The 23,172-nt window shown below is 54.3% G+C and overlaps 1 protein-coding gene across 3 annotated transcripts in view; it reads left to right on the top strand.

Annotated features, from left to right (window-relative positions):
- Positions 1-3,348: 3,348 nt before the first annotated feature.
- The window catches only part of PDE4A (phosphodiesterase 4A), a 44,060-nt gene continuing 24,236 nt past the window's right edge, over positions 3,349-23,172 (top strand). The window contains exon 1 of one of the 3 annotated variants that reach the window (XM_065917757.1): positions 3,349-3,882. In XM_065917757.1, the coding sequence (XP_065773829.1) occupies positions 3,569-3,882 (314 nt within the window). In that variant the 5' untranslated portion in view covers positions 3,349-3,568. Of the gene's footprint in view, positions 3,883-14,315; positions 14,635-15,684; positions 16,072-23,172 lie in introns of those variants that run through there. The other 2 variants (XM_065917759.1, XM_065917760.1) reach the window with 2 other exon arrangements.

Consider the following 23,172-nt stretch of genomic DNA (forward strand, 5'->3'; position numbering starts at 1 on the left):
AGAAGCCCCAGGATGGAGATATCAAAAGGGAACCCCACAAAAATTATGGCCGAGAAAGGGCACCTTTCAGATATAAGAGCTGGGAACGCCCTCTCTGTGAGAGGGATGTTAAGATGGGAGCGGGGCACAGAAGCCTTAGTCCCCATAGGCGACTCTCTCAGATGGCCAGGGAGGCGCGTTACTGCGGGGAGGAACTCAGAGCTGCCTGACCAGGCTGTACTCCTGTCCCGCCCTTGTCTCACCTCAGAGGCCTCGAGAGACCTCCGAGCCGGGCCGGGCCAACATGCTGGGGGCTGACCTCCGACGCCCTCGCCGACGACTCTCCACGGGTCCAGGTCTAGGCTGGGCTGAACCTGAGCCCTTGGACCCTGGAGTCCCTCTGCCGCCCCGGCCCACCACTCTGCCGCTGCTGATCCCTCCGCGAATTTCCATCACCAAAGCTGACAGGTAGGTGGGTGGTGGACCAGGCTGGGAGGTGGGAATGGAGGAACAGGGCCAGCTGGACTAACTCCAGCCACCAGTCCTTTCCTTTGCTCCAGGCTCCTGACTTCTGCGGAGAAGGCAATGGCAACCCACTCCAGTACTTTTGCCTGGAAAATCCCATGGACGGAGGAACCTGGTGAGCTGCAGTCCATGGGGTCGCTAAGAATCAGACACAGCTAAGCGACTTCACTTTTCCCTTTCATGCATTGGAGAAGGAAATGGCAACCCACTCCAGTGTTCTTGCCTGGAGAATCCCAGGAGCCTGGTGGGCTGCCGTCTGTGGGGTCACACAGAGTCCGATACGACTGAAGTGATTTAGCAGCAGCAGCAGCAGCAGCCTGGCTTCCTGAGTTTTGCAAAAACCAGCTGAAACTTCTCCTGGAGCCTGGTGGATCAGATTGTGACATCCCACCACCCCCAAGTGGCACCTCTTGCAGCCTTTAGAGGAACCCCTTCTTCCATTTTGCAGCTGCCTCCACCAGCAAGGGGCAGGGTTTCAGAAAGGGTTTGGACCCTCCAGTCTGCAAGAATGCTCCCATAATCAGAAAGCTGGGACAGGTTAGGGAGTACACGTCCCACCAATGTGTGTGCACCTCTATTTCCCTTTCTAGGAGGATGTCGTTTCTTCAAGGCCTTAAAAGGGGATGGTGGGACACTGGAAGTGGTCTGGACTGGCATTTTTCTTTCTTCTGAGTCTAGTTTCACACTGAATTTCCTTGTTTTTTCTCATCTGAGGTCCTCAGAGGGTACTTCAACCCTCCTCTCGGCCCAAGGATGAATTTGAAAGCCAGATGACTGAGCTAGTCCTGGCTGCTGGCGGGCCCCACTGCTCTCCTCGGGCCACTGTTCTCTGCAGCCTCAATCTCCCCGCCCATCCCTTTGCCTACGCAGTCAGAGGGCTCTAGGGTCTCTGCTTGGGTCTTGCTACAGTGATTCATTTACAGATGAGGGAAGAAGTGACTGTCATTCTCCTCTCCAAATGGCTTAATGACCCCCCCCCCCCAAATTCCTCTAGCCTCCTTCGAGCCACAGATCCAGTGACCTGCTCTGGCCCACTCACTGCCTTGGGCCTTCCTTGTTCTGCCACCCCCGCTGTAACCTGACCCCTCCCCCCATTTACCCCACTCTGAGCTTTGACCAACCCAACAGCATCCCTGCCCCAAGAATTTGGTCCAACCCAAGACGCTCAAGTGATCTGGGGAGGACCCACAGCCCTTATGGATTCCCTAGAAACCTTTTTTGGGTATGCACTTGTGGGGAGGGTCCCCGAGAGAAGTGGGGGACACAGTTCTGGCCTCTGGGACATTCAGCGGCTGCTAATGGCAGGGCGGTTCTAGCTCCGCGTTCGCCCACGCCTGGAGCCCCCTCTGGCAGGGAGAAAAGCGGCTGTGGGGGTTGGAGCTTTCTCTCTCTCTCTCTCTCTTTTTTTTAAATAAGAACAGTGCGGAGGGAGGGCGGTGGCAGACGGCACGGCCTGCCCGGGGGAGCCCTTGAGGGGGGCGCACGGGGGCGGGGCCTGATTTCGTGGACTGGCTTCCGAGCTCCTTAATCCGAGCGCGCATCGGCCCGGGGCCCGGGCGGGGGATGGGGCACAGCGGTGTGTGCACGGCTCTCTGCCCCGCAGCCTCCTCCACCAGGGTTCGGCCCCGGGCCGGGGCAGGGGGAAGGGAGGGCTCTCGGATCCCGCTAGCTCTTTGCTCGCTCGCGCTCGGCGCGGCGCTGGGGGAGGCGGGAGCGTGAGTCACGGCGACTCCCGATTTAGGTTCCGGAAGGGGGGCTCTGCCGGCGGGGGCAGCGGGGAGGAGGCGCGGCTGTTTACTCGCCTGAAAAGGGCACGGGAGCGCGTCCCGCGGCTGCCCGGGGCCTGCCTCAGGTTACCTCCTGCAGAAGCTCTTTAGGAGAGGCAGCGACGCCCAGAGCGGTGGGCGGGCAGTCGGGGTATCAGCCACCGAGTATCCTCCCGGAGCCACACAGAAACCAAAGGGAAACACCTCAAAGCGGCCCCAGGTCGACCACACACACACCAACACAGGTTGACTCTCTCAGACACCAGTCAAACAACGGAGGCAGAGTCGAGTGCAAAACTCCGCAAGCGCGGACCGACCACATTACACACACACCCAATCGCGTGGGAACACAGGCACAGCTCCCAGGCCACCAGAACAGACCCTATAGAGGCGCACACCCTCCAAACAGGCAGCACACGTGCACACACTTCCTTCAGCCACAGACACGCAGATACACGCACAGCGAAATCCAGATAAACAGGCAGATCGCAGCAGCCAACCACGTGCGCGCGCACACTTCGAGCAGACAACGAAAACACAGACAAACCCTCGGAAGAGGCCACGTGCGCGCACATCCCGCCCCGGGCACACACCGTCGCCATCCCGCGACCCACCAACAGGAGACTCCCCGAACACCGTCGCAGCCCGCTGCAGGGACCGCGTCCGTGTTACCGGGACCACTCCTCATCAGCTCCCCCTGGCCAGGGGTAGCGGCGAGGACAAGTCCGCACTGGGCTCCGCCCCCACCATGATGGACAGACTGACTGACACACCGGCAACCAGTCGGGTGTCTCCTTCATGATCGGATTAACCGTTTAACTCCTTGGTACCCGTGTGCACCGCGGCTAAGGCAGGGCGCTCTGGAGAGAGCCGAGTTCCGGCTCCCCCTCCCCGCGGGGAGCGGGGCTTTGCGTGGGCGGGAAGGGCCCCCTCCTTGGGTGGCTGCCCCCCACTGGCCCGGACGGAGGAGGAGGGGGGCGGTGCTGACAGCCGCGGCGGGCGCGGGGCGGGGAGAGGCGGGACGGGGCGGGGGAGCCTGGGCTGGTTCCGAGCGGGACGCTGAACGCCGAGAGCGCTGCCGAGCATCGAGCGGAGAGCCAAGGCGCTGACAGGAAGCCTCCGCGACCGGCCCGGGGGCGATCGGCCCGCAGCGCCCCCGGGTCTCTCCCCGGGACGCCATGGCCCCACCGAGGCCAGGCGCACCTGCGGGACCCCGGGCGCATCAGCTCGCGCGCAGCTGAACAGGGTGCATTTTGGAGAGGCCAGGGTCCCCTGGGGTGCAGGTGGGGGCCGGGACCATGGAGCCCCCGGCCGTCCCCTCGGAGAGGAGCCTGTCTCTGTCTCTGCCTGGGCCCCGGGAGGGCCAGGCCACCCTGAAGCCGCCCCCCCAGCACCTGTGGCGGCAGCCGCGGACCCCCATCCGTATCCAGCAGCGCGGCTACTCGGACAGCGCGGAGCGCGCTGAGCCCGAGCGGCCGCCACACCGGCCCATAGAGCGCGCCGACGCCGTGGACACCGGCGACCGGCCCGGCCTGCGCACATCCCGCATGTCCTGGCCCTCTTCGTTTCACGGCAGCGGCAGCGGCAGCGCGGGCGGAGGCAGCTGCAGGCGGTAAGACTACGAGCTGCGGACGCGCGCGGAGCGGATAGGCGCGCAGAGAGGACGCAACTCTCCCCACTGACCGCAGGGGGCGCTGTGCTGCGGGTGGGGTCAGTGTGACTGACGGGGACCGAAGGGGAGTTCTGCGGGGGCGTCCAGGACCTGGGCCCCCTGATCATGCTCCGCAAGGGAGGCGTCCAACTGAAGCTGACCCTGGGGTCAACTTAGGAGGCGCCATGCTGTGTGTGTTGTTAACGGGGATTTTAGTTGAAGGCTGCAACTTTAGCTGTCTAGGGTGACAGAGCAGGACAATGGCTAGGCTGGGAACTGCTTGACCGGGCTTTCCTGGGGATGCTGTTTTAAGGGCTAGATTCATTATGTTTGGGGAACTCCGTAGCAGGGGGTGCCTGCTAGGACCACAGTGCTTCCTGCAGACTGGAGAGCTCTCAGAGTCCTTCTAGAGCCGGCAGGAGCCTATTGGGAGCGGGATTCCTGGACTTGCACTGCAGCGGGGGTCAGTAATCTAAAGGAGCCCTCTGAGGGAGCCCTGTGTTGGGGGGCTGTGCGCTATGTGGGAGCCCCCTCTCAGGGCAGGAATGTTAGGGTTCAGTAGCTGCCTAGAGGGAAGGAGCAGTATTCAGGGGGTGCATAGTCCCAACACAGGGTGAGGGAGTCCCTGCCTCCTCTGGTGACAGCGATGAGGTGTGTTGGGTACCCTCTCATTGACCTGAATTGGTCGTCCAGCTGTTGGGAATGGCCAGCCGTGGCTGCATGCTCTGCCTGGGTTTCTGGGGTCCTGTGACTGTCTGCCACAGCATAACTGTGCATGTTTCCAGGATAGTGTAGTTTGTGACATGCTGACTACGTGCTCCCAGGACAGTGATTGTTGGCTCTGTGACTTGTGTGCTTCAGGGACGTGGTGATGGGGGACCCTATGACTGTGTGTGCTTCCGGGTCTGTGCTTATGTGGCTATGTGCTTCTGGTACAGTGACTGTGACGGTGACTTCATGTAGCCCTGGGGCACAGTGACTTTGCAGGGTGACTGTGTGTGCCCCTGGGATGCTGGGATTATGGCAGCAGGGTTGTGCGTGTTACTGGAACACTGTCATTGTCACAGCATGGCTGTATGTGCTCATAGGACACTGCGATTGTGTCACTGACTGTGTGTGCCCATAAGACATGGTGACTGTCACAGAGTGACTGTCTGCTTCTGGGACAGTGATTACGACAAGGTGATGGTGTGTCTCTGGGGCAGGGGTGGTGACAGACCCGGGACAGACTCCTGGGACCGTCATTAAGACAGAGTGACTGTAGGGCAGTGATGGTGACGGAGTGTCTCTGGGATGCAGTGATGGCTGCCCTGTGATGTGTATACTCCTGGGGGCCATGTCATCGTATCAACAGGACGTCTGTGCTCCCTGGGACACTGTGACTGAGACATTGCTCTAGGCTGCTTGTGTGCCCCGTGTGTGGGTGTTGGCGCTCTGACTTTTGGGGTGTGCTTCCGACTGCCTGGCGTGCCGAGCTCTAATCGCCTGGTGTTCCTATGATGCTCTAGCATCTGACCTTGTGCCCTGGTGACGTGTGTGACTCATGGCTTTGGCTGTGTGCTTTGTCTGAGTCCCACGGGAGTTTGGAACATCCCTGGGACAGTCAGGTTCGGGCCTCTCCCAGCGTTCCTGAGGGAGGCCCCTCTAGGCTGGGACCCTCCTATTCTGGCCGTCTCTGGGGACCTCCAGCTGGCACCTCAGCCTCTAGATCACCCACCCACCTTCATTCAGGGCACACCCCAGCCTCAGCATCCCTGACCCCATCCCAGGAAGCAAGTGTCATGGATCCAGTACTCACAGCCTGCTATTTCCCAGAGGGAATTGAAGGAAAACAAAGCTGGAATCAACAGGAAATGCCAAAGACCAGGGGCAACTTGCCAAACTGGCTCAGGTCACTGTCCTGAGACACCCACAAGGGGGTGGGGTACAGTAGGAACAGAGCGTTATTCCCTTTTTAGGCCCCAGAGATTCCTCCTACCCTCGTCTCTAGGGTGCTGACTCTCTTGGGACAATGGCTGAGTGATAATAACCATCATTATCTTAGTGGCATCCAACTCATAATGGCTTGCTCTTGGGCTCCATGCCGGGAACTTTTCCACACTTCATCTCCAGTGACCCATGAGGTATTCCTGTTGGACACATGGGAAGCAGATGCCCAGAGGGACAAAGCCAGTTCTTCTTACCCAGGTTCACACAACCAGGAAAAGGCAGAGCTGAAATTCATTCCAATGCAGGTCCCCTCTGATTCCTGTGCATCCTGGCACAAGTGTCTTGCCCTCTCTGAGCCCGTTTCCCCATGTGCACAGCAAGGCTGTTCCTGGAACTGCCTTGTGGGGGTCATTTGAAAAAAACTACATTTATTTATTTTTGGCTGCTTCAAGTCCTTGCGGTGCAAGGACGTCTCTCTAGTTGTGGCTCTTGGGCTTAGTTGCCCATACAGCATGTGGGATCCCAGTTCCCCGACCAGGGACCAAACCTGTGTCACCTGCATCGGAAGGTGGATTCTTAACCTCTGGACCACCTGGGGTCATTTTAAAAAAATATTTAATTAATTAATTTGATTGTGCTGGATCTTAGTTGCAGCATTTGGGATCCAGTTCCCTGACCAGGGATTAAATCCAGGCCCCCTGCATTGGACGTGCAGAGTCTTAGCCACTGGCCCACCAGGAAGGTCCCCTGTAGGGCTCATTTTGAGAGTTCTGTGAGACTGGGGATGTGTGTAAGGGACTTAATACAGCAAGTGCTTGGTAGGTAGTCACTCAGGGACCGGAATTTGGGAGAGGAGCTGGGACCTAGGTAGACCCTGCTCCTCTAGTATGTGTTAGTCGCTCAGTCATGTCCGACTCTTTGGGACCCCATGGACTAGCTGACCAGGATCTTCTGTCCATGGAATTCTCCAGGCAAGAATACTGGAGTTGGTTGCCATTCCCTTCTCCACGGGATCTTCCCAACCTAGGGATCAAACCTGGATCTTCTGCCTTGCAGGCAGATTCTTTAGCATCTGAGCCACCAGGGAAGCTTGCCCCTCTAGTATGGGAGGGAAAAACAGGAACCTCAACCACATCCCGGCAGGGCCTCAGGTTTCTGTTTCACTGTGGGCCTGTGCAGCCTCCAGTGACTGGAGGGAGGGCACCGGTGCCAGCATCCTCCCCCACCCCCAGGCAGAAGGAAGAAGGGGAAACTGAGAGGCCGCCAGTGGGAACTGCGCTCCTTAGAAATGGGCATTCAGCCAGCTCAGTTCCCCAGAAATGGTGCACACAGGCGGGATTCCAGTGCTACCCACATTAGAGTTCATGCAGCCACTGAAAAAGGGATCCGGAGAGTCCTTTAGACTTGAATCACAGGCACCTCCAAAGAGAGGGCACTCCATCCTCCATCTGCGATGGCATGCGCAACCCCCCTCCAGACCTGGGAATGTAAGAGCCTGCGCTCCCGGCGCCCTGTGGGGCTGAGTCATGGTACCACCACGATCTGTCAAGAAGCAGATGGAGCGGGAAGAAGAGGACTCTGGTGGTGAGGTGGGGGGACTTGTCGGAAATGGGTGCGAGGCCAGCGTAGAGACCCCTTTTGGCTACCTCCAGACGCTCCCCGCCGAGAGGGCCCTGCCTGGTCCCAGGAGGGGTTGGACGAAGCCGGATTGGGGTCTCTCTCTGGCCAGTGGTTTCCACTGGGGGCTTCGCCTCCCCCAGTCCCTGGCTCCCCCACATCCCTGCGTGTGTGTTTTGAGAGCAGGTTTCTCCTCGCGCCCCGCCCTCCGCGCGCCCTCTGCTGGGTGACAAGGGAGGCACAGGCTGAGTACGAGCTCCGAGTCCGGACCTGCCCCCGGGACTTCGTTCCCGCGAGTCGAGCAAAGTCGCCACCGCCGCCGCCACTGCTGCGGAGCCCCCGGATTATTATTGCATGTATATTGAGCGCCCCGGAGAGCGGGCGCCAGGCCGGCTGACCGCAGGCTCGCGAGTGAGGTCCTCGCCCACCCAAGGTTGAGACCAGGCTCCCACCTCCATCCTCCACCCGGGGCCGAGCGTGGTGGAGACAGCCGCCTGGCGGATGCAGAGGAATTTGGCGGCGAAGTTGAGGACGCGGAGTTCCCGGCTCGCCCCCGCGCGCCCTGGCCCAAGCCCGATGCCTATGCGACGGCCTCCCAACACCAACCTGCGTTTTAACTCCCGGCATCTTTGGCTTTGCATTCCTGCCGAGGAAACCGAGAGATAAGTGATTTGCCCAAGGTCACGGGCAAGGCAAAACTGAGGTTAAAAACCAGGTCTCCGAGACTCCAGACCAGTAGGCGGCTCGCTGTGTGACCTGGGACCAGCATCACAGCTCTCTGTGCCTCAGTTTCCTGTTCAGTAAACGGGGGCTGAAAAAGATCTGATCTGGGTAGGGCTGTGGTAAGGCTGAGCTGGCTGACAGTGGGGCCATGCAGTCTGGAGCTGGTGTTTTGAGAACTTGCACTTCCTCAAAACGCACTTCCTCAGTAGAGAGAGAGAAAGGGGGCATCCCCCAAACCTCACATCCTGGCTGCCAGGGTGCCACCTCGCTGACCAGCTAGCTCTTCTCAGTTGGAAGAAACTAGGGCCTTGGGGAACTGCAGATTTCAGGGTGAGGAGAGAGTTTGGGGGGTACATCAGAGCCTGCTGTTTTCTTACTCCTAAGAACCCAAATCCAGCCTTTGCCCTTGACTCGCTGTGTGACCTCAGTAAAGGATTTCCCTTATCTGAGCCTCAGTTTCCTCATCTGCAACAGGGTCATTCATTCCACAAACACTGATTGAGCATCTTCAGGCTGTGGTGAAGAATGCAATGGACCCAGTCCTGCCATCCTGGAGTTCTCAGAGTAGTCAGTGAGGAGGAAATAGCACAGAAAGGCATTCAGTAATTTCAGATGGTGACAATGGGACATGAAGAGAAGAGGGACCCTGAAGTCAGGGAAGGTCTCTTTGAGGAGGTGACTTTTGAGCAGAGACCTAAATGAAGTGAGAGAAGATGCTATGAGGGTAACAAGCAGAGGGAACAGCAAAGGTTCTGAGGTAGGAACCTGTTTTACATGCTGGAGGAAAAGCATGGAGGGCAGGTGTGACTGGCACAGAGCAAGGGGTGCTGGAAGGAAATGAGGCGAGAGGTGATGGAGCAGCTCATGTAGGGCCTTGTAGGTCAGGGTCAGGGTTGGCTTTAGACCTGTTTATTTATTTTGAATATTATTAATTTCTTTGGCTGTGCTGGGTCTTAGTTGCAACATGTGGGATCTAGTTCCCTGACCAGGGATTGAAGCCAGGAACCCTGCATTGGGAGCAGGGACTTTTAGCCACTAGACCACCAGGGAAGTCCCTAGACCTCAGTGTATATCTGGCTTCCTACGAAGGATCAAAGATCAAAGGGCTGGAAGGAAACTGAAGCATGAAGGCCCTGTTGGGCAGAATTCCAGTCAACGAATCAGACAACTCAGCACATAATTGAGGGAATTCCTTGGTGGTCCAGTGATTAGGATTTGGTGCATTCACTGCTAGGGACCAGGGTTCGATCCCTGGTGGGAGATCCTACAAGCTGTGTGGTGTGATTAAAAAAAAAAAATCATAATCAAGCTGTGCTCCTTCCAGGCTGAGTGACTGCTGCCAAGTCACTTCCCTTTCTGGGGGCATGAGCTTCCCCATCTCTCTCTCTCTTTTTTTTTAACACTTATTTTTATTTGGTTTCACCAGGTCTTAGCTGAGGCACACAGGATCTTTTTAGTTGCGGCATGGGGGATCTAGTTCCCTGACCAGGAATCAAACCTGATCCCCCTGCATTGGCAGTGCAGAGTCTTAGCCACTGGATCACCAGGGAATTGGTGGGCTTGACTTCCCCATCTCTGAAATGGGCCTAGTGTGAACCCTATTTTCTCAAAGTCTGGTTTGAAGAATCAGCAAAACAGTGCAGGGAACCCTGAGGGCAGGTAAGTATGAAGGCCCTTCCGTTTTGGTTGTACCTGGACTGAAGGATCCTGGTGGCCAGGGCCCCGGTCTTAGTGGGTTTAGAGCAACAGTTCCAAAGCAGGGGCAATTTGCCATGGCTGGGGACATTTCAGTCTTCCTGACTGGGTGTGGGGGCTGCTCCTGGCATCTCGTGGGGAGGCACTGGACTTTATGCTGCTGCTACTGTCTCATAGGACTGCCCCCCGGGACAAAGAATCAGAGGTGCTAAATGTCAATTGTGTCAAGATAGGGAAACCCTGCATTCCCAACAAGGCGACATCACCTCCACGGGGGTGAAATTTGGTTCTTGGAGCAGATCTGTGAAAAAAGGCTCTATGTATAAAGCCTGGATATACACCCAGTATATAAATAGATATATAGCATATCTATGCCATTAACATGATTACATGGAGGAGGCAACTGTGGGGGAGGGGAGCATCTAAAAAGACACCCAGGAGGACTTCGATGGCAGCAACCCACTCCAGTATTCTTGCCTGGAGGATCCCCAGGGGCACAGGAGCCTGGCGGGCCACAGTCCATGGCGTTGCAAGCGGTCGGACATGACTCAGGAGACTGAGCACCCACGGCACCAGGGGTGAAGAATCCGCCTGCCAATCCAGAGGACACAAGTTTGATCCTTGGTCCAGGAAGATTCCACATGCCGCAGAGCAGCTAAGTCCGTGTGCCATGACTACTGAGCCTGCGATCTAGAGCCCACTCTCCCCAGCAAGAGAAGCCGCCGCAAGGAGAAACCTGTGACCACAAGTAGAGAGTAGCTCCCACTGACAGCAAGTAAAGAAAGCCAGTACATGGCAACGAAGCCTCAGCACTGCAACAACAACAACAGCAAAAAAGACTCCACGCTTCCAGTACAGGTGGCATGGGTTCAATTCCTGGTTGTGGAACTAAGATCCCACATGCTATGCAGTATGGCCAAAAAAAAAAAAAGAAATAAATAATTAAAAAGGCACTCAGGGGGCAGTCATGAAATAGAGACAGCCACTGACCTAGAGCCTGGCTCAGCCACTTATTGGGTGTGTGACTTTGAGCAGGTTGTTTTTCTCCAAGATTGAGATTTCCCATCTATAAAATGGGACACTAGTGTCACTTCATGGGCGTTTTGTGAAAATTAAATGAGATCGTAGCTAGAGGCGGTGAATGTACATGAAGCATTCTGAAGGTTAGCTGCTATATCATCATTATCATCATAACCATTGTCTATATCCTCTGGTTAATGCACGGCTTACACATTATAAGCTCTCCATAAATGTTTCTCCAATAATAATAATCATTGCTAGATGGTCTTGGGGCAAGAGCACCATCCTCTTGGCCTGCTGACTTTCCAAATAATGTCAATATTTCTCGCCCCAACAACTCATCTCTTGATTTACTGGCCTGTTGTGTGATGAGGAGTCCAAGCTTGGACTCAGGAACAAATTTTGGTGTGGGCAGTCATGAGCCTTGCTGCCCTGGTGGAGGAATTTTCGGGTAAGGCCCTACCAGCTGCCAGGACTGCTTGTTCTGTGGATCAGCCCTTCAGAATTCCCTGAAGTGTCACCAGTTGCCCCAGTGCTTGGTAGTTGGAGCAAACTTTAAAAAAGAAAAAGTAACTAACATTCAGTTAGTGTTTATTATGTCCAGACACTTCTCTGAGCCTTTTACATGTCCATCCATGAGGTGTGTCATGCTATTGAACCCATTTTACAGGTGGGGAAACTGAGGCTCAGTGAAATGAAGTGACTGGCTCAAGATCAGGTGATTAAGAAATACTGGAGGCCAGACTCAAGCCTAGGTAGTCCAGCTTTGGGCCCCTTGACTTGGGACCCAACAGGTTGAAAGGGGAGAGATTCACAGAGATGATTTAGATTTAAAATAAAGATTTGCCCCATTTTCTTTCTTTCTTTCTTTCTTTTTCATTTATTTTTATTAGCTGGAGGCTAATTACTTTACAATATTGTAGTGGTTTTTGTCATACATTGACATGAATCAGTCATGGATTTACATGTATTCCCCATCTTGATCCCCCCTCCCACGTCCCTCTCCACCCGATTCCTCTGGGTCTTCCCAGTGCACCAGGCCCAAGCACTTGCCTCATGCATCCAACCTGGGCTGGTAATCTGTTTCACCATAGATAATATACATGTTTCGGGGCTGTTCTCTCAAAACATCCCGCCCTCGCCTTCTCCCACAGAGTCCAAAAGTCTGTTCTGTACATCTGTGTCTCTTTTTCTGTTTTGCATATAGGGTTATCATTACCATCTTTCTAAATTCCATATATATGTGTTAGTATACTGTAATGGTCTTTATCTTTCTGGCTTACTTCACTCTGTATAATGGGCTCCAGTTTCATCCATCTCATTAGAACTGATTCAAATGAATTCTTTTTAATGGCTGAGTAATATTCCATGATGTATATGTACCACAGCTTCCTTATCCATTAGTCTGCTGATGGGCATCTAGGTTGCTTCCATATCCTGGCTATTATAAACAGTGCTGTGATGAACATTGGGGTGCACGGGTCTCTTTCAGATCTGGTTTCCTCGGTGTGTATGCCCAGGAGTGGGATTGCTGGGTCATATGGCAGTTCTATTTCCAGTTTTTTAAGAAATCTCCACACTGTTCTCCATAGTGGCTGTACTAGTTTGCATTCCCACCAACAGTGTAAGAGGGTTCCCTTTTCTCCACACCCTCTCCAGCATTTATTGCTTGTAGACTTCTGGATAGCAGCCATCCTGACTGGCATGTAATGGTACCTCATTGTGGTTTTGATTTGTATTTCTCTGATAATGAGTGATGTTGAGCATCTTTTCATGTCCATTTTCTTATTTTAAACAAACTTCTCCCCCTTCCCTAACCCCAAAGAGTCATAGACAGGTGGGGTAGGCATTGGAATTATAACTAGTTAGCTGATTTTCAAGCTTCCCAGATGGCTCAGTATATAAAGAATCTACCTGCCAATGCAGAAGATGCAGGAGACCTGAGTTTGATCCCCTGGGCCGGGAAGATCTCCTGGAGAAGGAAATGGCAACCCACTCCAGTATTCTTGCCTGGAGAATCCCATGGACAGACAAGCCTGGCGGCTATAGTCCATGGAGTTGCAGTCAGACATGGCTGAAGCGACTGAGCAGAGGCAGAGCTGACTTTATTCAAGAATCTTCACCTCTCAGTTTCCTCATCTGTGAAAGGGGATAATATGCCACCACAACAGAGTCACAGTGACTGCACATGCAAAGCCACCACCACTGGGCCCCACGGAAGTCACTGCTGAGGGGAGGTCAGGTTCTTGGAGCCACCTCATGAGCTGAGGGGGCCCTGATTCTAAAGAGTACCTCAGGGAGTCTAAGGAGTGGCAGGACTGGGGGAGCCTTAGGAGTGTCTGGGGGCTGTGAGCACACTCAGAGCTTCTGAGGGGTGTATAACAAGTTATGAGGCATGTCTCAGAGGCTGTGGGGGGTATTCTGGGGCTGCCCCAAGGATTGTGGGTACATCTTGGATTCCAGGGGTAGCACAGGGTTGCAGGAATGTCTTAGGAGCTATGGAGGAATCTAGTTGTTCCCCTGGGGTCCATGGGGAACCCCAGGATTTTGGTGGCATCCCCATGGTTACGGAAACATCCCCTGAATCCTAAGGCATCCCTGAGTTTATGTTGGGGTCTTGGCACTAGAGGCATCTCAAGGGTGATGTGGAGCTATGGGGGTGGGAAATCTGAGGGACTGTGGAAGCATTCCTGGGGTCTGTGAGGGACCCTGGGATTTGGGAGGCCTTCATGGGGATCTGTGGGAATGCTCTAGCTGTGGGGGTTTCTTGGGGGTGTTTGGAGGGTCTTGGCGTGACGCAGGGTTGGTGGGAATGCTCTAGGGAGTTTGGTGGGCATTTGAGGAACCATAGAGATTGTCCTGGGATCTGAAGGGGTTTCTCCTGGGTTCTCAAAGCACCTCTGATATTTGTGGGTGCATCCTGGGATTCTAGGGGTGCCCTGGGCGTTGTGGGGATGTCTCAGGAACAAAGAACAGACATCAGGGGGGCTATGAATGTGTATGTGGGCCTATGGGAGTCATCTCTGGATTTTGTGGGGGAACCCAGGAATTTGGGGGGTATCTCTGGGTTGTGTGGGGACATCTCAGGGATAGTAGGGGCACTCCCTGGGATAGTGGGGCTCTCAGTCTCAGGCCCCTGAGGTCTGTGGGGCCTCCCAACATCGTGGGAGGTGTGCGAGCGCACCCCAGAAATCTAGGAGGCATCCCCAGAGTTTGTATAGACACTTCCGGAGATTGTAAGAACGTCAGGGGAACTGCGGGGGCCCCCGGGGTGTGTGGGGTGTCCCCGTCGCGGCCGCGTGGGGGCCCCTGGCCCGCCCCGCCCCAGGGGCGGCCCCAGCGCATAGCCGGAAGGGCCGAGGCGGCCGGGAGGGGAGGGGCCCGTGGGCCCCGGGGTAGGGCGGCCGGCCTGCGTGGGCCGCGCGGGGCTGGCGGCGCTGCTCTCCAGCGCCCGCCGAGGCGGGGCCGCCCCGCGGCCCCCGAGGCCATGGCGCGGCCGCGCGGCCTGGGCCGCATCCCTGAACGACAGCTGGAGGCCTTCCCAGCGGCGGCAGCGGCGGCCACCGAGGACGAGGCGTTCCTGCCCGAGCCCCTCGCCCCGCGCGTGCCCCGCCGCCCACGTTCTCCGCCTGCCTCGCCGGTCTTCTTTGCCAGCCCGTCCCCAACTTTCCGCAGGCGCCTTCGACTTCTCCGTGGCTTTCAGGATTTGGGCCGCCAGGCGTGGGCAGGGTAAGTGCGCGCCGGTGGCTGTGGGTTCGAGTCCCCACCCTGGCCATCAAGGCGCGAGCCGCGGGTTCTGGGGTTCGCAACTAGCTCGCTCAGCCTCACTTTTTCCTCTTCCGTCACAGGGCAGCGATAAAAATCATCTCTGCCCGTCAGGGTTGCCGTGGAGACATCTGATAAGGCATGCAGTAGGCGCTCAATAAACGCCACGTGCCTCCCACTTCCTGTGCAGACCTGACGTTGCGGTCGGGCTTTGGGGCCGAGTGGAGCCCACCTGCCACCCAGGATGATCTGGGAGCATGCGTTGGGTTGTGTTATCCTTAGTGGAACGGCCTGTGAAATGGGGCCAGCGCCGCCCTGTAGGAGCTGTCTTGCCAAGAGGCACAAAGAGAGCAAATGAAAGTTCCCTTCGTACCCAGACCCAGGGTGGGCCGCGGGGGCGGGAAGCCTGCGGGGTGCGGAGCCGGGAGGCCACATCCGGTGTGACTCTCCGGTGTCCCCTTTGTCTTGGCAACTGCAGATTGGCAGCGGAGGTAGGCGCGGGGCTGACTCTGGGGGGCTTCTCCTGAGCCCCCATCCTCCTCTCTACTCTCGGGCCTGCAACTTGTTTAGAACCCGAGTCCGGGGACGCAGGCTGAGGACACCGCAGGGACAGGAGGCGGCCTGGCGTCTGAACTTGGGGAAGAGATGGGGCGGGGAACGATTAGGAGGAGGGGGTCGAGGTCCCTGGCAGCCCGGCTTGGGGTCGGAAAGGGTGTGGTGGGGGCAATCAGTGCCTGTCTCCCGGTTTCTCTCTGTGTCTCTATCTTCACCTCTGCGCCGCCCCCAAGCCCCCAACTTTTCCTCCCCCGCGTCCATCGCCCCTCTCCCGGGTTTGGTCACCGGACCCCGTCCTGCACCCGCGAGCAAGTCGTTTCCCCCCCGGGGACACGCGGCGTTCAGACACCTCCGGCGGGCCCAGCTCGACGTCAGGGAAGCGGGAGAGAAGGCGGGGTCAGAGGCGGGCTCGGAGCCCGGGAAACCGGAGCCTGGGACACTCTCCGAGGCCCGGGGGAAGGGAGACAAGCGGGAAGTATGCGCAGAGTTCCGCAGGGCCCCCCGCGGGAGGAGGCAGGCGCGGAGCCCTCCCCGGAGCAGCGGACGAGGGGACGCCCGAACTCCCGGGGCCGTCCCTGGGGGGGTCACCGGGAGGGCGGGTGTGGAGGCGGCGCCGGCAGTAGCCGCCGCAAACACCTCGAGCCTGGCGAGCAGTGCGTGCCACCCCGCGCGGTCGTCCCCATGCGCATGCCGACGGCGCTTGGCACTCATGCGCTCCAGTGCGGCACCCCGGGTCCGGCCCCGGCCCCCTGCCTTGGCACTGCCTCCCGCGGGCCCCGAGTCACTGGTCCACTTCTCCTTCAGCGAAGAGGACACCTGTTGGTACCCTCCAGGCAGATCTGTCAGGTGGGTGGCCCGCGGCCAGGCCCCTTCTTTGCCGCCGGAGGGCTCTGTTTTGTGTGTGGGGGGTGCAGGGAGCAGTCTGCCTTGGGGGAGTCCCCAAAGTGGTTCTTAGTTTCTGCCTGGAGCCTCATCCTCTTTCTCTGGCCCTAAACTGTCTGGGTGCTGCCTAGGGCTTCCTGCAGGTGGTGGCCTCCAGAATGGGTGCTGGGTCCTGCCCGCTTCCCACCTACCCAGGATTCCTCCACGCTCCTTGTGCCCCTAAACCTCGGCTTCTGGCATTCACCCTGGCAGCAAATATGGGTGTCCCGCGTCACCTGGGCTCCACTCCCAGGCCACTGGCTTCAAGCCAGGTCCCTCTGGCCCCGTCTGCTCAGTGCCTCCAGCCTTACCCTCTCTCCTTCCTTGCTGGGCTGCCAGGCTTGAAAACCAAGTTGGATGGGGGTGGGGAGGAGGTTCCTGCTGGAACTCCTGGGGTAGGGGGGCGTTTAGACTCTGCTGGACAGCACTGGGGCAGAGACGTGGTCTCTAGGTTCTCAGAATTCTCAGAGTACTCCAGTCTTGTTCTGGCTCCACTGCATCGACCCCTTCAGACACCCAGACACACACACAGGCTCTCCCACATGGATGCACACAGTCCACAAACGCAGCCACATAAGACACAAACACAGACACACCCCCACACAGGGTAATTGAGGTCACCTGGTGTGGTCTGTGCAAGGTCTGTCTTCTGGCTGATGGAGCACAAGTGAGCCGTGGCCGTGGTGACAAACACACCACAGAAACCCAGGTCTCACACCCCCTTGCACTCGCTACACTGACTGCAGGAGCACACTCGCACTGCAGCACACACTCAGGACCGATTTCCACCTGCCCTCTGTTACACACAGGAGCATTCATGCCTCATACCCCCTGAGGAGCCGGGGACAATCACAACACACATGCAGCAGACAAGTACCCTCTCCCAAGGTCACACACACTTAGACACACAGATCCACGCAGACTCCAACACAGAGACCCCGCACATACACAGAGATCCACACAGACAAGTGTATGCACATGGGGGCTCCAGAGCACGCACACACACCCCTGGACTCCCACATATACAGACCCTCTTTGCAAACCAGCCCCACAAACTGCGATGTCACCTGGCACCGTGCGCCGGGCTGGCGGACACACACCGCCGCCCGCCCCCAACCTCCGTGTGACCTTCACAAAGCAAATGCCAGGCCTTTCCATGAAGGCTGCCTGGCACCTCTTGCGAGGGAGTCAGGTGGAGTGGGGCAGGGAGCCCGGGGAGACGCCAGGCCTGCCTGGGGGAGATGGACACCCAGTGATTTACTGAGCAGCAGCCTTGTAGCCCTGCGGCCCTGGTTCAAATTGTGCTTTACCATGAGCCAAGTTACTTATCCTATTTGTGCCTCAGTTTCTATCTGTGGAAAATGGGGGATGAGGACCCGTCTGGGCATACCAGAGTGCCTAGCATGTGACATTTGATAGCAGTTGGCTACTGTGATTGCTATGAGTCTGACCAACAGGGATGTGTCCCCTCTCCTGCCCCCTCCACCTCCACCACTTGTTTGTTTCGTATCGGCCTGTGCAGCAGAGCTCCGAAGCCTGGATCTGTCCCTGGGCTGCCCAGTCCTCCAGGGACCCAATTTGATGCTCCAGGAGCCCAGGTGGGCGGGCCCAGGGCCCTCAGAGAGGCAGAGGCAAGTAGCAACTCCATCTGAATGCCATCAAGTGGTCAGCCTGTCCAAAGGAGAGTTTTCGGCAAATCATTTCCTTTTTTTTTTTTTTTTGGCCGCACCGTGCAGCTTGTAGGCTGTTAGTTCCCCAAGCAGGGATCAAACCTGCGCCCCCTGCATCGGAAGTCTTAACCACCAGACCAACAGGGAAGTCCCTGAAGTCTTTCAGTTTGCTTTCTGATGAAGTGTCTGGGTATGTGCCTGTGAGGTCAGGGCCTGTTGGCTGCCCTTGACTCTGGTTTGCGGCTTTGGGTCCCATTGGGACACTGCTGCAGCCACCTCCAGCCTGACTGGCTACCGTGAGCAGTGGTGGGTCAGGGAGGAGTGAGTGCTGACAGCTCTGGGTCTGATTCTGAGGGGTAGCTGAGACACCTGCCCGCCCCCCAAAACACACACTCTTTCTGTCCCCCTCCGGCTGCTGTTCAACACACCTGATCTTCTCTCCTCTGTCTTTCCACAGCCCAGGGGACATTTGCTCCTGGAAGCACAAACAGCAGGGCCCCAGAGAACCTCTTCTTCCCATCTGGGCCTCTGGGCTCCTGCTTACGTGAGCTGAGTCCCCCTGGGGCTGTGGGATCTGCCCACAAGTCTAGCTGGGTGTCCTCTGGGCTTGGGTCTCAAGTTCCCCCAACTGCAGCTTCAGTTCCTGGGGTGGGGCTGAGGTCCTCAGGATGGAGGTATGTGTCCGTCTCCTCCCCTCCCCAGTGGCACTCAGCAGAGCCCCCAAATCCACCCGGGGCCTTTGGAGACAGGATCTTGTTCACAGGAGGGAAGGCCACCAGCCCCTCGCTCCCTCTCTGCACCTCAGCCTCCATATTGACCCAGGACATTAATAGAACCCGACTCACAGGACTGGTGGGAGACCTGATTGGGTTCATGTGTACAAAGCACTTCGATGGTACTAGGAGGGGACTTCCCTGATTGTCTAGAGATTAGTTCCCGTGCTTCCAAGGCAGGAGACATGGGTTCGAGAACTGGTCAGGGAACTAAGGTCCCACATGCCATGTGGTGTGGCCAGAAGATAAAAAGCAAAACAATGACAAACATACAAAATTACAGACAGTACCAGACACAAGGCGAATACTGAGTATCTTATTATTGGGGCTTCCCTGTTGGCTCAGGGATAAAGAATCCAAGCGCTGCTGGTTCGATCTCTGGGTGGGGAAGATCCCCTGGAGGAGGGTGTGGCCACCCCCTCCAATATTCTTGCCTGGGAAATCCCATGGACAGAGGAGCTTGGCAGGTTGTAGTCCAGGGGGTTGCAAAAAGAGTCGGATACCAACTGAGCAACTAAACAACCACCTTATTATTCCTATAAATCTAAAAGGATCTAACCTAGCACTCAGTACACAGCAGGTGCTCAATAAATGGGCATTATCATCAAAGGCCCAAGGTCATGATCTAAGAGTATTTTTACTCCTGTTTTTTTTTTTTTTTAATTGACTTAAAAAATTAACATATACTAAAATTCAACTTTTCTTTTTTTTCCCTTTGGCCATGCCCTGCTGCTTGTGGAATCTTTAGTTCCCTGACCAGGGATTGAACCCAGGCCCCCGGCAGTGAAAGCAGAGTCCTAACCCCTGGACCACCAGGGAATTTCCAAAATTCAACCTTTTTAGTATATGTTGCATGAAAGGTTTTTTTTTTTAATTGTGGTAAAATATATGTAATGAAATTTACCAGTTTAACTTGACTGTACAATTTAGTGTCATTAAGTACACACACATTGTTGTGCAACTGTTCCCCCGCCATCCATTGCCAGGACACTTTCATCTTCCTAAACCAAAAGTCTGTCCCCATGGAACACTCACTCCTATTCCCCTCCCCCAGTCTCCCGCCCCTACCATACTACTTTCTTTTTTCTATGAATTTGACTCCTCCAGGGACCTCATGTAAGTGGAATTGTACAATATTGTCCTTTTGTGTCTGACATTTCATTTAGTGTGATGTTTTCAAGGTTCGTGCACGTTGTAGCCTGTGTCAGAATTTCCTTTCTTTTTTAAAAAAGTATTTATTTGACTGCGCTGGCTCTCAGTTGCCACATGCTGAGTCTTTCAGTTGCCACATGTGGGATTTAGTTCCCTGACAGGGATCAAACCCAGGACCCCTGCATTGGAAGTGTGGAGTCATAGCCACTGGACCACCAGGAAAGTCCCCAGCTTTCAATTCTTTTGGGTATATGTACTTGGGAGGAGTATAGCTGGATCACATGGTAGTTCTGGACTTAAAAGTTTTTGCAGAGCTATCCCATGGCTGATTCATGTCAATGTATGGCAAAAACCACTACAATATTGTAAAGTAATTAGCCTCCAACTAATAAAAATAAATGGAAAAAAAATTTTTTTTTAAATGTATCAGTGTTGGAAAAAAAAGTTTTGCAGAGCTATCAAACTCTTTTCTACTGTGGCTGCACCTTTTTATATTCTCACCAGCAGTGTATAAGTATTCTAGTTTCTCCACATGCACGCCAACACTTGTTATTTGCCTTTTTTTTTTTTTTTTTTAAATAATAGCCATCCTGATGGGTGGTATCTCATTGGGGTTCTTAATTGCATTTTCCTAATGACCAGTGATGTTAGGGGCTTCCCTGGTGGCTCAGAGGTTAAAGCGTCTGCCTGCAATGTGAAAGACCTGGGTTCGATCCCTGGGTCGGGAAGATCCCCTGGAGAAGGAACTGGCAACCCACTCCAGTATTCTTGCCTGGAGAATCCCATGGACAGAGAAGCCTGGTGGGCCACAGTCCACGGGGTTGCAAAGAGTCAGACATGACTGAGCGACTTCACTTCACTTTCACTAATGACCAGTGATGTTGAGCACCTTCTCGTGTGTTTATTGTCCATATGTATGTCTTCTTTGAAGAAATGTTTAAGGATTATACCAATTTTTTTTTTGCCATGCCCATGAGTTGTGGGATCTTATTTCCTCAACCAGGGAATGAATCCAGGATATCAGAAGTTAGAGCTCCAAATCCTAACCACTGAACCACCAGGGAACTCCCTCCCACTTTTTAATTAGGTTGCTTGTTTTGTTGTTGAGTTTTAGGAGTCCTTTATATAGCCTGGACATTGCGTGTATGCTTAGTTGCTCAGTCGTGTCCAACTGTGATGCTATGGACTGTAGCCCACCAGGCTCCTCTGTCCATAGAATTCTCCAGGCAAGAATACTGGAGTAGCTTGCCATTTCCTTCTCCAGGGGATCTTCCCGACGCAGGGATCGAACTCTGCATTGCAGGAGTTGCATTGCATTCTTGACAGTCTGGATCATCAGGGAAGCCCAGTCTAGACATGAATCCCTTATCAAATATGTTATTTGCAAAAATGTTCTGCCAGAAATTCCCTTGCAGTCCAGTGGTTAGGACTCCAAGTTTCCACTGCAGGGGGTACAGGTTCAATCCCTGGTCAGGGAACTAAGATCTCATGTGCCCCATGGTGCAGCCGAAAAAAAGAAAAAAGGAACTATTAAAAAAATATTCTCCCATTCTATAGATTGCCTTTGTACTTGCTGAATAGTCTTTTGATGCACAAACGTTTTTAACTTTGATGAACTCCCTAATTTATTTTTTCTTTTGTTGCCCGTGCTTTTGATGTCATGTCCAAGAAATCACTGCCAAATCCAATGTCATGAAGCTTCTAAGAGTTTTATAGTTTTAGCCCTTATATTTAGATCTTTGATCTACTGGGGGTTAATTTCTGTATATGGTATAAAATAAGGATCCCACTTCATTCTTCTGTAAGTGGGTAAACTAGTTTTCCCAGCACCATCTTTTAAAAAGACTGTCCTTTCTCCATTGAATGGTCCTGGCTTCCTTGTTGACAATCATTTGACCACATTTATGTGAGGGTTTTTTCCCTACTGTTCATGGGGTTCTCAAGGCAAGAATTCTGAAGTGGTTTGCCATTCCCTTCTCCAGTGGACCACATTCTGTCAGACCCCTCCACCATGATCCGGCCGTCTTGGGTGGCCCCACACGGCATGGCTTAGTTTCATTGAGTTAGACACGACTGTGGTCCTGTGATCAGATTGGCTAGTTTTCTGTGATTATGGTTTTGGTGTGTCTGCCCTCTGATGCCCTCTTGCAACACCTACCGTCTTACTTGGGTTTCTCTTACCTTGGACGTGGAGTATCTCTTCATGGCTACTCCAGCAAACAGTAGGAAAAGGCAAATTGATAGGATACTGAAAGAGGAATTCCCCAGGTTAGTAGGTGCCCAATATGCTACTGGAGATCAGTAGAGAAATAACTCCAGAAAGAATGAAGGGATGGAGCCAAAGCAAAAACAATACCCAGTTGTGGATGTGACTGGTGATAGAAGCAAGGTCCGATGCTGTAAAGAGCAATATTGCTTAGGAACCTGGAATGTTAGGTCCATGAATCAAGGCAAATTGGAAGTGGTCAAACAGGAGATGGCAAGAGTGAATGTCGACATTCTAGGAATCAGCGAACTAAAATGGACTGGAATGGGTGAATTTAACTCAGATGACCATTATATCTACTACTGTGGGCAGGAATCCCTTAGAAGAAATGGAGTAGCCATCATGGTCAACAAAAGAGTCCGAAATGCAGTGCTTGGATGCAGTCTCAAAAACAACAGAATGATCTCTGTTCATTTCCAAGGCAAACCATTCAATATCATGATAATCCAAGCCTATGCCCCAACCAGTAATGCTGAAGAAGCTTAAGTTGAATGGTTCTATGAAGACCTACAAGACCTTTTAGAACTAACACCCAAAAAAGATGTCCTTCTCATTATAGGGGACTGGAATGCAAAAGTAGGAAGTCAAGAAACACCTGGAGTAACAGGCAAATTTGGCCTTGGAGTATGGAATGAAGCAGGGCAAAGGCTAATAGAATTCTGCCAAGAGAACGCACTGGTCATAGCAAACACCCTCTTCCAACAACACAACAGAAGACTCTACACATGGACATGACCAGATGGTCAACACCGAAATCAGATTGATTATATTCTTTGCAGCCAAAGATGGAGAAGCTCTATACAGTTAGCAAAAACAAGACCGGGAGCTGACTGTGGCTCAGATCATGAACTCCTTATTGCCAAATTCAGACTTAAACTGAAGAAAGTAGGGAAAATCACTAGACCATTCAGGTATGACCTAAATCAAATCCCTTATGACTATACAGTGGAAGTGAGAAATAGATTTAAGGGACTAGATCTGATAGACAGAGAGCCTGATGAACTATGGACAGAGGTTCGTGACATTGTACAGGAGACAGGGATCAAGACCATCCCCATGGAAAAGAAATGCAAAAAGGCAAAATGGCTGTCTGAGGAGGCCTTACAAATAGCTGTGAAAAGAAGAGAAGCGAAAAGCAAAGGAGAAAAGGAAAGATATTCCCATT

Source organism: Muntiacus reevesi, chromosome 1, assembly GCF_963930625.1.
Source record: "Muntiacus reevesi chromosome 1, mMunRee1.1, whole genome shotgun sequence".
Classification (NCBI taxonomy): domain Eukaryota; kingdom Metazoa; phylum Chordata; class Mammalia; order Artiodactyla; family Cervidae; genus Muntiacus; species Muntiacus reevesi.